The sequence below is a fragment of the Ambystoma mexicanum genome, chromosome 7q (assembly GCF_040938575.1).
Source record: "Ambystoma mexicanum isolate Mex_15411 chromosome 7q, UKY_AmexF1_1, whole genome shotgun sequence".
Taxonomy (NCBI): Eukaryota; Metazoa; Chordata; class Amphibia; order Caudata; family Ambystomatidae; genus Ambystoma; species Ambystoma mexicanum.
Window position 1 is genome coordinate 847,986,525 of NC_090941.1, and position 16,650 is coordinate 848,003,174.

Sequence of the window (16,650 nt, forward strand, 5' to 3'; positions counted from 1 at the left end):
ATGTGTAAAACGTGTATTCCTAGTTTTCAAGTTCAAATATGTTAAATGCATTGCTATGTATAAAGAATTGCTTTTTAGAGGTTCTCCAACAATGGGCAATGTCCTAACGACGTAAGCATGACAATGAACGCAGAATAAAGCACATTTCCAAAGTGTGTAAATTGATATCTCGTTACAAGTGTATAATTGTGCGACTTTCTATCCAGCAATGAAATATTTAAAGAAACGTGTGATTGTCAGAAGATGGTGCACCTTCCTATGAAGTAAGCAGGAACATTTCGAACGAGAAAGAAATAGCAAGTCAATCCACTGTACTTAGAAACGTACATTAAATTACACTGCCACCTTGAGGCAATAAAGAGAAATGCAGGCGGTCATCCCTCATCCCCAATAATCCCTACACCTTCACAATTAACATACACTTGCACAAAAAATATACACCGAGAGACTAATATTGGCAACGGCTGTGAATCAGGATGACCTAGCAATTCTGCTTCGGCCAGCAATGCATCTTCCTTTTTTTTCTAAATTAGCTATATTTGGAATTGGACACATGAGGAAAATATCAATCAACCTATTGATATTCATACAATTGATAAAAGAAGGAGGCCTTTTCTTTGCAATTCACTCCACCGACTTGGCCATCTCAGCATCTGTTCTCCATGGGAACTATGTGATCACTGCAACCACACATCATTGTGATCACCGAAAATGACGACTTTTTAAAAGAAAAGTTTTTATTAAACCCCCTTTACACCACATAGATATTCGGTGGGAGACCCTCTGCAGCCCCCCATATTACTATAATATCCCATACCCCCCCACATATACATGTTGTATAAAGGGGGTGCTTTATTTTTTAAAAAGTTGGGCGTTTCGGCGGTCGTAATTGTGAGGGCGACATTCTGGCCCATTTCCTTCTCCATGCACTTAGAAAACAATGCTCCTGAAAATTGCTAGGGTATAGTTCTCTAACACGATCGGTCACTGGTGGCAACATGACCTCCAGATCTAATTATTAACAGAAGGGTCGTCACTCCTTTCATCCCAATGTGTTGGGGTATGTACCTGTCTGCTTCCGTAGCATTGTGTCTCTCAAGTTCCCAGCGTCGATCAGGAGAATAGTCCCAGTGCACCTCTTCTGCCGCCACGAAGTATGTTCTCATGGCGCTGTATTCATGCTTTGAGGTTGGGGGATTGTCGCATTCGCTTACCTCATACATCTGCTTCATGCCCCCCGTGAAGTGATCAGTTGTTCGACAAACCACTTGAAAGCTGCCTAAAAAAACAGAGGGTTTGGTTACACAGGATCTTTAAAAGAGTTAAGAAACCAAGCAATTGAATTTCCGCCAGTAGCTTCCAATTCAAGGATTTAACACAACAAACGCAGAAACATGAGAGGCCATTAAAAGTCAAAAAAACAGTATATCATAAACTTTAAAGCAAGGGTCTGCAGCCTGCGCTCTGCAGATCTTGTGGACTATAACTGGCAGTACTACTCTTGCAGGTGGATCTCTGGGCAGGAAGTATTCTTTTATTACTCTTTGATGTCCATGCCAGGGTTATGGACAAAACAACATGGACACGCTCGACCACAGTTTCACTTTTCTCACAGATTCTTTGTCTATTCTTTGGCAATAATTGCAGAATCATGCAATACATGCAGGACGCCGGCTATGGGTCTTTTTACCAGCAAAGATAATGCTCTGCTTCTCCTCTTTTGCTTCCAATTTCAGGAAAAGGGGGCCTGCGGTACAGAAGCACTTTTAAGTATATGGCTGGAATGTCTGCTGTATGCTTTCCTCTCTTTTCCCCCCCATGACAACCTCACTGCCCAGTATATGGGGAGAGAGCGCTGAAGTAGCCCTGCTAATTCGCACATGGCAGTGGATATCAATAAACTGTCATAGCCCCAACATGGTGGTTCATTCCCCCAACAACATCTCTGAGGCCCTTTTCAGTTGCTGTAGTCCTGCCAGTACTACACGTTTTGGAAGGATACAAGGAACGCCTTCAAAGATTAATCTTGGAGTTGAGGGGCCTCAATCTAGGCTTCCTTATGTTATTCTTATTTAAAGCCAGCTGTCACCACTGAGATCCTGTCCAGAGTTGTGACTTGAGAAGGACTTTCCAGCTTTGATCCTCTAGGTACTACAAGACGGTTTCTAGGTGGGTCCTCGGGCACCTGTAGAGATCACTGGGAAGGGATCCGACATTTAGGCTTCCTGGTGTGGGACTGTCTTGGTTCCCTGAACATTGGCTCCTCAGAGGCTTCCCACAGATCAGGCCTACTCCTAGAATTTTAGGACAGTTTGGGATCTGCCATTGGTTCTTCCAGCTCTGCAGAGTTCCCTGTTGAAACTTCGTCTTAGACCCGTTAAAGAAATTGCAGCTAAAAGTCTTTTTCTTAGTCTCAACTACCTTGTGGTAAGATATTGATGGAATTGGGCTCTTTGGTGGCACGGATACCAATCTTTGGACTTTTGCTGAGTGTTTGGTCCTAAAGCTGGGTCTCTTACTGGATTTCTCTTCTTCACTGCAATCAGGAGAAAGCCCAGGCACAGGCTAGATGGCAAGAGTTCAGCAGAAGTTTATTTAGACAGGATTTAGCTGTTGCAAGAGTGCGATGGCACACTTGTAAACATTGGACCTGTCTGTACTGTGAGAAACCTGAAGGTGTCTCACCCACAAGTCCCTGGGAATTTGTCATTGAGGTGGCCAGGACACGGCCATTGCTTTTGGATCCAGGTCCTGGGGGTGGACCAGTGCGGGAGGATCACCTGGATGAGGGGTCTTCGGGGAGTGGAAGGGGGACACCGAATGTCATGACGTGTTATCCCCTTCCCTGTAACATCTTTACCTCATCCTACCAGGTAGGATACTTAGGAACTCAACCCCCGCCCCATTCCCAACACAAACACTTTCTCACGGACAGCTCACTGAGAGAAAACGGACTAACACCCGAGCTGTATACCTGATGTGAACCAAAAAGAACACCTTACTATTACTTCGCTGTTGGGTCTCGCCAAATATAATTGCTAGCCTTTCGGCATTCCCTCTGTTTTCAAAAAAGTTGCGTAAGGCAACTTTTTTGAAAACAGAGGGATGTAGAAAGGCTAGCAATTATATTTGGTGAGATGCAATAGCGAAGTGATAGTAAGGTGTTCTTTTTGAATTGATGTTATGGCAATACACCCATTGTGGACTTTAGTGAATTTATGAACAACTCAAGCCTCAGAAGAAGAGCTTAGTTTCGAAACACGTGTCAGGCTGACTTTGGATGGAATATAAAACATATGCATCTATCAAATAGTGTTTGGTGCAGGGTGATTGTATATGTTCATTAACTATTTGTACTGTGGAGTGTTGGGACAGAGCAACCACGCCATACAATCACCCGCTGCCTTCTACTCGTTAACTTTTTAGAGTGCGAGCGATTGGGTGACTTTGTCTTATCTGCCCCCCCATTTTTTTCTGTCTGATGTGAACCAATACAATGGTCAGGCAGGGTCAGACAATTACTGATCATTGCACACACCTGACTTCTATCACACGTCCCAACACAGATAAAAGGCGGAGCACGAAAGCACACTCTGAGCAAGGCAAAGCATATGAGGAAGCATCAGTTCTCAGATGGCAGTTTAATAGAAGGCGAAAGACGGCAAGACCGAAGAGGATTACAAGGAGGGAAGTGCCCTTGACCTTTTTACCGAACGACCATAACTTTTATGATCCTTCAAGAATATGAAACGCAAGACCTGGAACCAAAGCTGAAGAATCCTGCATTGTTTGTCAGAGGTACCTGGGGCTCTCCTGCATCTATAGTCAAAGCGGGAAGAATCATTTGCTGCCGCAGTGCTGTCCTTGGCTCCTACAACAAAGTGGCACCAGTGAAGTTAGCACAGCCGGTGAGTTGGGGAAACTGATGAAACCAAGGCTGCAAGCGGCAACATTGTAGAAAGAAAATGAAAGAACACAGTGTATAAAGCGTATGTGGCGAGCAACGCAAATATTATTAATATTGCAGGTGAGTGACTGAACTTTGAAGCTAAGATACAATATCGTAGACAGAGTGGTCTGGCGCAACGTGGGTGCTCATTTGGAGGTCTCTGTTAGGTATCCAGCTGAAAGGTGTGAATGTTAAAAGAAGACAAATTGTGAACTTGAGGTGGTCCTACAATGGGTCAAGCCAAACCCTGTGCACATTGGAAAACCTTCGATACTCGATGTAAATTTGAAATTTGTCAGAGCCCGGCTGAGGGAGACTAATTGCGTTAAAGGGATCGGAGTCCGGCTCAGAGGGATCCAAGGTGTACCATGAGTCACCCGAAAAAATATCCTATGAACATTGTGCTAAAGGGATCTGAGCCCAGATGAGGGGGAATCGAAGTGACGAGTATTGTGCTAAAGGGATGAATAGTGAATCATCTGAAGTGAATACTTGTGAAAATCTAAATAGGAAAATAACTTGTTGTTTTATTTGGTTGCACCAGGCCCTCTGAGTGAAGAAACATTTTGTGAATCAAGGAGACTTGTGCACTGAAGGCCCTGATGCTAATGATTGAACTGTATCCTTGTGCTACAGAAGCCAGAGACGGTGCTGCGCTCGAGTGAACCACCTTTTCCCGTGCTGAAAACGTGGAGAAGGAGGCCAACGGCCTGAACTGAACATCCTGACATCATTTTGTGAACACTTCTTTCTTTTTCGAAAAACCTTGTTTCCCACAATATTTGTATTTAGAGGCAAGGCTTGGCAATAGGTTTATTGGTATAGGCTGTTTTATTTTGACAAGACACCACCAGGACTTGGTTATTATTATTTGATGGTCGTAGCTTGCTCCCATCTGTAGATTTAGGATTAGATAGGTGTTTATCATACCCTCTTTGAAGTTCAATTAACACCCTTAAACTGTGGTCACTTGAGTCTGTCTTACTGTCGATACCAAGCCTTTCTTATAGTGCACGGAAAAAAAAAGCCCTCAGTAGTCACAGCGTGCCAGCTTTGGTTTAAAGTGCAGTATATATACACAAATAAATACAATTTGTAATCTTTTGGCCTATTCTTTGTCTCAGAGAAAGCATCCTAGGAGATACAGGGTTGTTCCAACAGAGGTAGACATGCATTATGGGCAAAGCTCCCACCTAGGATTCCCCATCAACCCTTGGAAGTCATTATCGGTGGAGGTGGGGCACCCTGATAGCATAACCTTTGGTTACAAGGTGCTAAATTCTGTTTTGCTCTTGAAATTATGTCTAAGAAATGATAAGATGATTCTGCTGTGACAATTCCAGGGTGATCGTCACCGCTCCCCAAGGTGTAGCCAGGCCCTTTGAGACTAGGGAGGTGAGCCTGCTACTCTTAACACTCCCTAGGGGACGGAGTAAGCATGATCACTCTGGGGGTGAACCCCCCCTTAAGGGACAGGGACCCTGTGAAGTATATAGGTCAACATACCCCCACCACTAGCTACTAACTCCTATGTAGGGCATGTAGGGGCTAGTGCTTTCAATAACCATACATACCCTTTTGTAATGGTTGACTTGGCATCTGACCTTACCTGTACACAATCTCCTGAAAAGATGAAGAAGAGACGAGGGAACCAGCCCAATGAAGGAGCTCCTATTAAACCACAGTTTAATAGCAGCAACCTAGACAAAGGCGGTGTGCCGGCGACAGAGAGCAAACGCTGAAATTGTGATGACTGAGGATGCGCACATGAGAGCAGAGAACCCCAGCGGCAGGCAGGCTTGAGCAGCCCCAAGATGTTGCAAGCACGAGGCAGGAGGGCTTGGACGGCCGATGCAGAGGCTAGTTCAAATGTCAACTAAGTGCTCAACCTGAGACGCCACAAGAACCAGGAGGGAAAGCCTCTCACAGCCGGCACAGAGCCCAGCTGAAAGGTTGCATATACGGCCCCGGAATAACCATAAAACTGACCCCACTCAATGCACCTCCTGTGGACCACTGCAAGAAGCAAGCAGATACACAGTGGCTTCAAATGGAAATGGAGGTGGGCTGTGGGCAACAGAGCCGGAAAAGGGGGGAGTCCTAGATTGGGTAGAAACAGAGGGAATCTGAGAGGTGGACTAACTAGGAGGAAAACCCCAGAGCAGCCAGAGATAGAGAACAATCTAGAGTGGGAGTGTACAGGAGAAGAGCCCCAGACTGTGGAAAGACTGATGACCCAAGACAAAAAAATGACTTACCCATGGTAATGTTACTTCGACTAGATGTTCCTCGCACGTATTCCTCATCTTTCATAATCTCCTTCCAGCGTCAGCTGATTCAGACATTTTTGTTCTCTGTAGAGGGTTTTGTGCATCGTCAGCTCGATGTCCCTCGACGGTCTCCATCTGCTCTCGAGCATGACATCACTGACGGTACATATTGCTCACACTGCACCAGTTACTTCAGTTCTAGTTTTTCCTCTCCATTTTCAGAGCACAGACATTTGTGAGGTCACAGACCAGACAATAAAGAGAGCAAGGTGTAATACACAGAAATTCTACTGAAGGGTGAGATGGGTTGGGCGATGAGGAATACATAGGAGGAACAGCCAGTCAAAAGAACATTACCAGGGGTTAAGTAATTTGTTATTTGAATGGATTGAGTCCTCCCGCGTATTCCTCATCTTTTATACACTCCCAAAGCAATATGATGTAGATGGTGGGAACAAGAATGTACCGATCATTAATGCTGTGGAGTACAGCTTTCCCAAATCCTGCCTCCTGTCCCGACGAGGAGTCCAGGCAATAATGTTTTGAAAATGTATGCAGAGAGGACCAAGTGGCAGTAGCACAGACGTCTTGTACTGGTACCCCTCACTGCAAAGCCGATGAAATGGCCACACCCCTAGTAGAATGCACTTGCAGGCCGACAGGAACGTCTTTACCTGCTAGATTATAGCATTCTGAAATGCAAAGTATAATCCAGCGGGACAAGGTTTGCTTTGTCACAGCCAGTCCCAGCTTGGACCTGTATAACCCACGAACAATTGGTCGTCTTGCGTAAGGTTTGCTATCCTAAAAATATAACAACTCAAAACTCTTAGGGCCAAAACAATGTAGTCTCTCCTCCTCCTTAGATGGATGAGGTGGAGGATAAAAAGCAGGAAGGACAATTTCTGAGCCAAATTAAATTCTGACACTACTTTAGGTAGGAATGCAAGATGGACTCTCAAAACTACCTTCTCCTTGTAAATGGTCATAAAAGGCGGGTTGCATGAAAAAGCCTGAAGTTCACTGACTCTATGTGCCAATGTTAGAGCCGTTGGGAAAACAGTCTTGAGCGTTAACATCCTTAAAGCACATGAATGTAGAAGCTCAAAAGGAGCACACATCAAGTATTTCAGTACAAGATTCAAATTCCAGACTGAGGTACTGGGGGAAACACATTAGTGAGCCCCCTTTAAAAATTTTACTACAATAGGGATCTTGAAACAAGAGCCCTGTTCCGGCGAACTCTTAAAGATGGAAAGTGCCGCCAGGTAGCCCTCGACAGGGCCAACCTGGAGCCCCTGGTTGGCCAAATGAAGCAAAAAGGACAACACCATTACTGTATCACAAACAAAAGGATCCACATTCTTAGCTCTGCACCAGCTGCAAAACGTATTCCAACGGCAGCGGTACAGAGACTTTGTTGCTGGTCTTCTAGCCGAAAGCAACACTTCCATTACATCTTCTGGGAGGTCCCAATAATTGCAACTCAAGCTCTCAGAAACCAAACCGTGAAATTTTGAAACCCTTATGTGTTCTGCAGCCATAGCTGCGACGTCCTACAGCGTTAATGTACTGGCAGAGAAAACCCTCTTAGAGTGTCAAATCAAAAATGGATGTCATGGGCGTGAAAAAATCCTTCTATGGTAAAGGTTTAAAACCTTCACTGGCTCCGTCAACGAGATTGACTGCTTTGACGCCGAAGGCATTGACTCCGAAGAACTCGACCCGTGAGACGAAGTCACAGCGGAATGAAGTTTAGGCCTCTCCTCGACTCGAGGCTTTGAATGCACTCAAGGGGTCGACGGTTTAGAGCCCGGGCTCGAGGGCGTGCTAGCTGAAATCTTTGAAGACGCCTTTTCGGCCTTAAGAGGCTCAATGGGGTTGTGGGACATCTTTAGTTCTTTAGAAGGAGCCGGAGCCACCTTCTTTAAGATTTTCAACATTTGTTGACAAACAGTCTTCACCCTCGGCCTTAGAGGCCGAGTTACCTGCATATGCTATCGTGCGCTTGGGAGAGGAGTCAGAAGATGCCAAGGATCAGTGACGTCTTTTCTTGGACTTCTTACTCGAAGACGACGAATGGTGGGAACCAATGCAAAATCGCAAACACTTTGAGCGCTTCCTTGGTAGTGAACATCCTCTTGAGCCCCTTTTGTCAGAGGATCTCCTCTTGGAAGGAGTCGATGGGGATTTATACTGGGGCCTACCCGAAGCGAGTTTCCCCTTCCTCTCTTTAAGTGCCTTTTCTGTCATGGACTGACAGGAACTGCAGTCCTCCATCCGGTGCTCGAACCCGAGGCACAAGAGACAAATGCAGTGTGAACATCTTGGGCCCACAGTGTCTGCATTTCTTGAATCAATTTTTTGGAGTGGACATTATCAAATTAACCATTCAAAAATGGCAAAAGTGCACTGTATGCAAAGCAAACTGTGCAGTGGAAAAATTGAACTGAAGTAACGGGTGCAGTGCCTGCTATATGTACTGTCAGTGACATCATGCTCGAGAGCGGACACAGACTGTTAAGGGACATCAGGTCGACAACACACAGCACCCTCTGCAGAGAAAATATTTTCCGAAGCAGCTGACGCTGGATGGACATTTTCAAAGATGAATATGTGGGAGGACACAATCCATTTGAAGGGGAGCGTTAGGGTAAGTGGTAAGAGCGAATCCCAGAGTGCGATAAAGACAGAGAACCACAGGAAGGGGGAAGAGAAAAGACTGAAGGACTCCTCAGAGCGGGAGGAGACGGACAGAGATTTGGACTAGAATTCCTGGAGAATTTGCCAGTATCCAGGAGTTTGTATGAAATGGAACTATGGCTATGAGCCTTCATTGAAAGGTACAGTGTTGGGGTTCATAAGCCAGCAGCCTGCTCCTCACATTCATAACCAAACAAAGTGTTTCTACTATTATTTTCATAGTTTTTATGTTTTCATTGGGGAAAAGGGACAGAAATAGGTTAGAAAATTATTCTGGACAGAGAATTGTTATTAGTTTACGGGCATTTTGACGGGCACCTTTTCTATCTTTCATAGAGTAGGTTTAAGTTGGTACGGAAAGATTGTTTGACCCTGACAAAACAAAAAGAATGTTTACACCAAATCTCGCTTTCCGAGTCCTGATTCTGACCTATCACACTCATATATTCGAATGCAAGGTATGTTTGCCACAGTGGGGCTCGAAGCAAAGGCATACTTTCTGGGTGCAACCTTATTTACCCCTGCAATGCGACAAAGCCAGGGTAGCAACATTAGTGCCTAAATTACTTACTGGTAATCTTCATTATCACCCTTCTGCCTTACTCATCCTGGTACTTGAAACACTCCCAAAGTGGTATGAAGTATGCTTGATGAGCTGAAGCACGGATGGAGAAATACAGGAAGGAGGTCATGAGAGGTTTCCTTTTATGACCCCCTTGGGTGGAAGAGACCTAAAGGCCACACAAAAAATAGATGAAGGCATCCTGGTAACCATCAGGAGAGGTGGATGCTGGGTCGAGGGGGGAAAGCAGAGTAATGAGGATTAACAGTAAGAAATATAAGCATTATGCCTCAGTTATGTTTGGTGCTGCTCTAATGTTGAAGACAATCTATGTAGAATCTTCTCAAGCTATACTGAAGATCGTGAAGTCAGCCAGATCTCCTTTGTAGGCTGCCGGCTTTTTCAGTGTGGGATACAGTAGTACGTGAGCAACACTAGGGCAAGCACTCCTGTAGCAATGGTGACTGCATCGTTTGCATTGCATACAGCATCAAATGCATCTCCCACAGCTATAACGGAATTGCCCACAACAAAAGATTTGTCATACTAATATACAAACCTACTCCAAATATTTGTAAAACAAGATAGCAGTAGGAGGCATAAATTAATGTTTCCCATTTGCTTAATATGTATGCAATACAATCTTTTATACAAATATGTTCTATTTCAAACATCACCCTGCTAAAATGTATATAAAATAAATAAAACAAATGAATAATGAATGTCAATGTTTTAGCAGTAAACACCATACAACACCATATGATATGATAGGTTATTTATAACACGCTCAATACCCAAAAGTTTCTAAGCGCGGACCCGGGGATCGAACCTGTGCTGCTCTGTGTCGTCTTGCTTCCAAGACGAGCACGTTGCCCCTGAGCTATCCTCCCGAGACAAATATCAAAATGTTTTCCAATTTACACATTCTCGTTTTATTAATGTTTTACTGTATCCTATTCCAAAGCATCCTGCGGTGAACCAGAAGAAAGACTTGGACTAGATGTGGTCATGATTCACAAGTTTTCTTTAAATATAAACAAAATGCCAGCCTAACCCTATCGCTATTATGGATGTTTCCTACCTATCAAACTTAAAACTAAGGGAGTGTGTCGAGTCCAAATAAAAAGACTTCTGTCCATATCCTAAGTAGCTAACTGGTCCTACCACTTAAGAAAAATATCAAACAGAAAAGGTTGGCTTATTCAGTAGCCTCGGTTTGGACCTCTGTCTGGCCCAATTGTAGTTGACTTATTCTCAGTCTTAAATTTTATGTAGATTGTTGTCTTCAACATTTTTAGTACCAAATCCTTTTGGAAAAACCAACAGCCATCTTCTGTAATGGTTTCCCTCACCCTTGGATAAGGAAACGGTTTCTTAATTTGTTAATGTTCCAATTCCTCCAGGACCACTTGAAAATACATTTTTCTTTCTTTCTTACCTTTGTAGCGTTGTGACTTCTCAAAAGTCTATTAGCTCTGTTTAAAAAAGTCTCATCTCTCAGTATACAATTTAGCATAGTGCTCTTGACCAGTCGAAAAACATAGAGCCCTGTGATTTATGCACGACGCAGTCCGTGTTGTAGAGTATGTTGCTTCCATTTACTCTGTCTCAACAGGGACCTCCATCTATGGTTCCTTGGCACTCTTGGCAGTGACTTGAACTTCAATATACAGTGTCTATCTTTTCCCACTCTTTATTTATTGAGGGCACTATGACCCTCTCACTCTCTTAGCTTGGTGAACTTTGTCGACTATACCAGAACATTGTTCGTATCCCTTTTCTTTATGGATTAGAGGGGTCGGGTGCCCGTTACATTCTTGTGACTGGTCATAGTACTGGCGGCTATTCCAGCTTTGCAGTGCAAGGTTCGTATTGTTTGCCATCTGATTAAATGGGGCCATATGCCCGTTACATTAATTTGAAGTTTCATACCCGAGCCTGTTTGAATGCTCCTGAAAACCCGCAGTTGTGGTTCACTCTCCTCCACAGTGTCTCTTTCCCCATCTGCGCCTCTGGTAGCGAGAGAGATGCGGACGGAGCTTGGGATCTCGGGCTCCTCTTTCCCCTCGAGTCTCAGCGTTGGTTGCTTGACGCAAAGCCCACCATTGCTCGTCAGTGGTCACGCCACTCAGGAAGACTGTTGTGTTTCCATCTTCTGTCTGCCTTCACCAGAGCCCCTTGATCGGTTAAGGCACCGCCGTCCAGCTAGCGGGTGTTCCATTCTGCTAATCACAGCTTGCTTCGCGGTTTGACACAACTCTGCCCCTCTAGGACGTAACTGCTCTAGGGGTTCGCCTCTACGTAGCACTTCTCCCCCCACCGTTTGAGTTCCCGCTCCATTCACAAAACATTTGCATCTTATACACGTCATCAAAATTAATGAAATGATGCCAGTCTTCCATGATTATGGCACTCAGGAGAGGGTTACCATCATCTGAAGCCAAAAGGGTCACAGTAGGGCCTTAGTGATTTATAGTTATAACAGGGAATGTAACCGTTTTTCCAACATCCATATATGAAGAAAGGGTAGTTTTAACTAGGAGTTCCATGCTGGAATAGGAGTCTTTGTCCCCAAGAGGGGAGTCACACACATTGAGATTCCACTTGCCCAGACCCCTAGGGAGGGCCTTGAGTAGCGGGCTCACCCCCCTAGCTTCAAAAGGGGCGGCTTCCCTCTGGGAGAAGGGACGAATTGTCCAGATTCGTCATAATCCTCAATATTGAAATCAGGGAAATAATGTCCACTAACATACATTCGATCCGAAAAGAGTCCTGCTGTAGTTCAGATTAATTTAACACAAATCTATAAAAACATTTACTCTTGCCTCGAATGTAACCGTACATATCATTAATTGGTGTAGAGGGTTCATTATATTTTAATTGATACACAATCTACACGTTCTCAATGTGCTTACAATTGTTAATCACTTCATGTGTTCCCAATAGATATAACAAATTTGAATGCGTTTCCTGAAATACTGCAAATATCACTACAATATCGCTTCGTGAGAAATCTTTTCACATATTTACAAGCAACTACTTTGTCCCAGATGTAATGCATGTTCCTGCTTAAACGTGGAGATCCAGTGGAATAATCTGGCATTGATCAAATGATGACTTGTGACCAAGAATCATACTCGACTTTATGAACCATGCATCTTAAAAAAATACACATCGTCTCCACCACTGTACCCCTATTTATATGTTGGGTTTACATACATGTTGTGCATGGCTGTATCTAACTGGCTGCCTAGAGCACCAACATACATACATTAGGATAATGGATGTCGGGGAGCCACGCTCCCTAAAATCATTGCCATAAAGTATATCTGGGTAGGAACTACGCATCCCAATACAACATCAGATGAGGGTTACCCCATCTTACATTACACATCACTAATTTTGAATTCTAATTTCAAATGGCACAACAAATAAAAATTCAAGTAGCAATTGCGACTGGAAAACAGCAGCGAATCGAACATGCCCATAAATAATCAAAATAAATAAAAGTCTGAGCAACAATCGCGATTGGATAAAAGCATTGGACGTTGGGCGAACCGAATATGCCCGCAGAAAGATGGCTGCCAGCCTGTGAAATTATGGCTGACTCCAAAATGGCGACTATAACGCCATCGCGCAATAAATCAACATAACACATCCAGCAGGACAAGCGTTTTTGAAGTGATGTTTCAACATCAGATGAGGTACAACCCCATCTTACACTATACACCATTAGTTTTGAATTCCAATTTCAAATGGCACAAAAAATAAAAGTTCAAGTAGCAATTGCGACTGGAAAACAGCAGAGAATCGAACATGCCCATAGAGACATGGTCGCTAGCCTGTGTAACTATGGCCCACTCCAAAATGGCGACGATTACACTACCGGGTAATAAATAAATAAAACCCGTCCAGCAGGACGAGTGTTAAGTCGCAGTGCCGAGCAGCGCGAGATTCCGTTCCAGGAGCCTCGCTGCATGCTCACAGACACACGGAGGAGAATTAGGTAAGTGGTTTGTGCACTTTTCTTTCACACGACCTACCATATGAAATACTGCCGGTTGGTAGGCTGGCAAAAATTATGCATATATATACACGCCGTAGTCTGCATAGACTAGTGACTTGTTATCACCACATGTACATGGGGGCAAACAATAAGAGCTAAGGGCAATTTTTTGGTGCAACAGAATGCATTTTGAGATAGATAATCATGATAGAATGCAGAAAATGCACCGACACAAGCTATTTAACCCAGAGTATATAAGAAGTCAAAACCAACATCTCCCCATTTGGGATTTTTTCACAGTATCACACTGTGAGAACGTTTCCGCTCACCAGTGGAGCGGACAACCATACCTACAAATTTGAAGTACATTTTGGATGTAGATGTCTTCCACGTCGTAACAGAGTGAAAACCAGGTAAAACTAATACACAATCGTGCCAGCTAAAGATTGTTGCGAGTAATCTAACCGAGCACAGATGAGATGGAAAATCCTACCTCTCCAGGTTTCTTTACAGTGAAAAAGAGAACCTCTCGTGTTTACTCTGGATCGGACAAGGCACATATATAGGCTGTCCAGCGCACATCTTATCTACGCTTGCACAGTGTGAAAGCCAGGTAAAACAGGGATTAAGGTTGATCTATGCATAGTGAAAAGATACAAAGTATAATGGGAATGGTACACTCCCATACCTCCGTGAGGGGGAGCCCGTTTAATGTCTAAAGAATGACTTAGAATAACTGACCACATATGAACAAGACAAGTAAAATAATAAATGCCCCAACCCACTATGACTTTTGAGAAGTCACCTTCGACTTTTCTATTTCTATCCTACAGAGTATGCTGCGCTATATCTGATCGGTGAACAGATTCAGTCTTTCAGATTGAAGAGATTGGTCCTGAAGAAGATGACGCAAGAAAAGAGATGTCATTGAAACCGGTCCACCAGATGTTTGGATGTCTTCGTAATAAGGGGGAACACATAGAAGAATTACCAAAGATACCAACTACTGCAGACCATCTAGGACACTGTAGTCTTGTTTTACTTTACCCTGCGTAAATCCTAAAAGAAGATAAGTTTGAGGATTTACAACAGTGGAAGAAAAAACAATTTGTTTTAGCAAGAGATGTATGTAACATCTAAACAGCGAGACAATTCACACCAAATGCTGTCTCTACATCGCATGGTTTTTTATTAAATATACCATTGAGCTGATCAGACACACTTCATGGAGGGCAAATAAATTGTCATTTAGACACATAGTCCCACGTGAACTGCCTGACCAACCAATGAACGCAGTATGGGAACAGTTACCCCAAATTGCAATTTTACTTTCTAAATTGTACAGCTAAGGCTGAGAAACTTTTAAAGCAACAAACTCATTGTAGTAGTGTAGTAGGGCGAGTTCCCTCTTACCTATCCCTTTTAGATAGGCGGTGCTACAGCGTTACCTAGGGCTCATCAACATCACAAAGGGAGAGGGTGTTGTTCCAGTCAGGGTGAGTGTTAGGGTACACAATAATAGTGTGAATAACGATTGGCATAATGAAAGCTTTGCACGTCCTGTGTTTTGTGTGATACTGTCCCTGCACCAAGGCATCTTTAATTAATTGTTCAATGTGAATTTGGGAGAAGGGCCGGGCAACATGCTGTATGTGGTGGCAAGGATTCCGCCTCCAGTTAAGATGGATTCTAGACTATGCGCAGAGGGGCAGAGGTTATGGCACTACCTGTATTAATGGAAGGTGCGTGCCGTAAATGGTCATCTTTGCAGCGACATTCCAGGCAGGTTAAGTTTCTCCTCTGCGCTAGATAGCTTCAACATTATTTCTGTGTTCCAGTGAAATTTTGGGGTGAACTGATGGGGTTTAAAGTGGCGGATAATATCTGCAGTGACCACTTTCCTATTAGGCTCGACACCGTACTAGGCTATCGAGATGCTTTCCCTGGGCAGGTTGTTCTGCCAGGGGTATTTCTGCCTGCCAGCAGATGCAGGCTCAGGTGGAACAATGAAAGGAGGGAGGAACTATTGAAAAAGCCTGAGCAATTCAGTCCACTGTAATTAGAGCTGTTGTCAGGGACGAGGGAACAGAAGTCTATTTTAAAGGAGTTTGGGTCGTTATTGTGCAATATGTCAACAGTGTTTACTTGGGCAGCGAGTAAAAGAAGGGAAGCACCAAGGGTGGGCTGGTTGGACAAGGATTGTACCGATTGTACCATAGGCAAGTCTCACTTACTGAAAAATGCTCTCGTCTCCAAACATTCCATTATTTGTGTAAGGTCCTTTTTTAAGAAGGTCTTGGCCATAAAAAAAAGGGTAATTGAAGATGAGGCATGGGAAACGTGGGTCACAGCTTGCCAGAATACTGATGTTAATCTTTTTGGGTAAATTGCAAATCAAGGCCTGTTTTATTAATTCAATCAGAAGGTCCCAGTGTCTTACGTATCAGATATGGGCTGATTGGACCACTTCTCATCTCTATATAGTATACATCAATAAATAGATGTTATTTAATCTAATAATATGGCAAGACTGAGGGATACGATGGGTAACTATGAACAGAAACAGGTGGAACACACCCACGGAAAATGGTATGAGCGAGTAAGAGACAGGGTTTAAGGCCGGCAAACAAAGTATATAAAAGAAAACAAAATGGCGCTCACGTTTCCTACAGAGATCGCGGGCGCGAGAGGGGATCTGAACCCCACTGACTCTGGTAAGTGTTGAGAGAACTGGGGAGAAAGTGTATCAGCTTTGGTAACAGAGGAACTTAATGTCCCAAGGTAGTGAGCATTGTTTAACAGCACATATTTTCGAGATGGTTATCTACATTATATTAATAACATTGGGAAAGATCTGGGATTACTAAACTGTTTGGAGTAGAAGGGTAGTGGCATTTCGACCATTTAATCCTTGGGAAGAGCATGGCCTAGCATTACATAATGAGTAGAGGGAAAGGGTGAGGGTTAGCTTTAATTGAATCTCAAAACCATATACTGGCACCAAGGCAGATTAGCTGGTGTAATAATTGGAACTCACAACGGTAGTTGTAACCGACATCTGCCATAAGTAACCTAGGGAGGAGAGTTACAAAATAGGCAATGATAGACAAGCAATGCTCAAATAACTAGTGCACCAGGGACCGAGGGAATTATCCCAGGA

The 16,650-nt window shown here is 43.8% G+C and overlaps 1 protein-coding gene across 1 annotated transcript in view; it reads right to left on the minus strand.

The window, feature by feature from the left end:
- The window catches only part of HEPHL1 (hephaestin like 1), a 537,160-nt gene that overhangs the window by 143,916 nt on the left and 376,594 nt on the right, over window positions 1-16,650 (minus strand). The window contains exon 12 of the mRNA XM_069639277.1: window positions 1,069-1,279. Within this exon, the coding sequence (XP_069495378.1) occupies window positions 1,069-1,279 (211 nt within the window). The remainder of the gene's footprint in view (window positions 1-1,068; window positions 1,280-16,650) is intronic.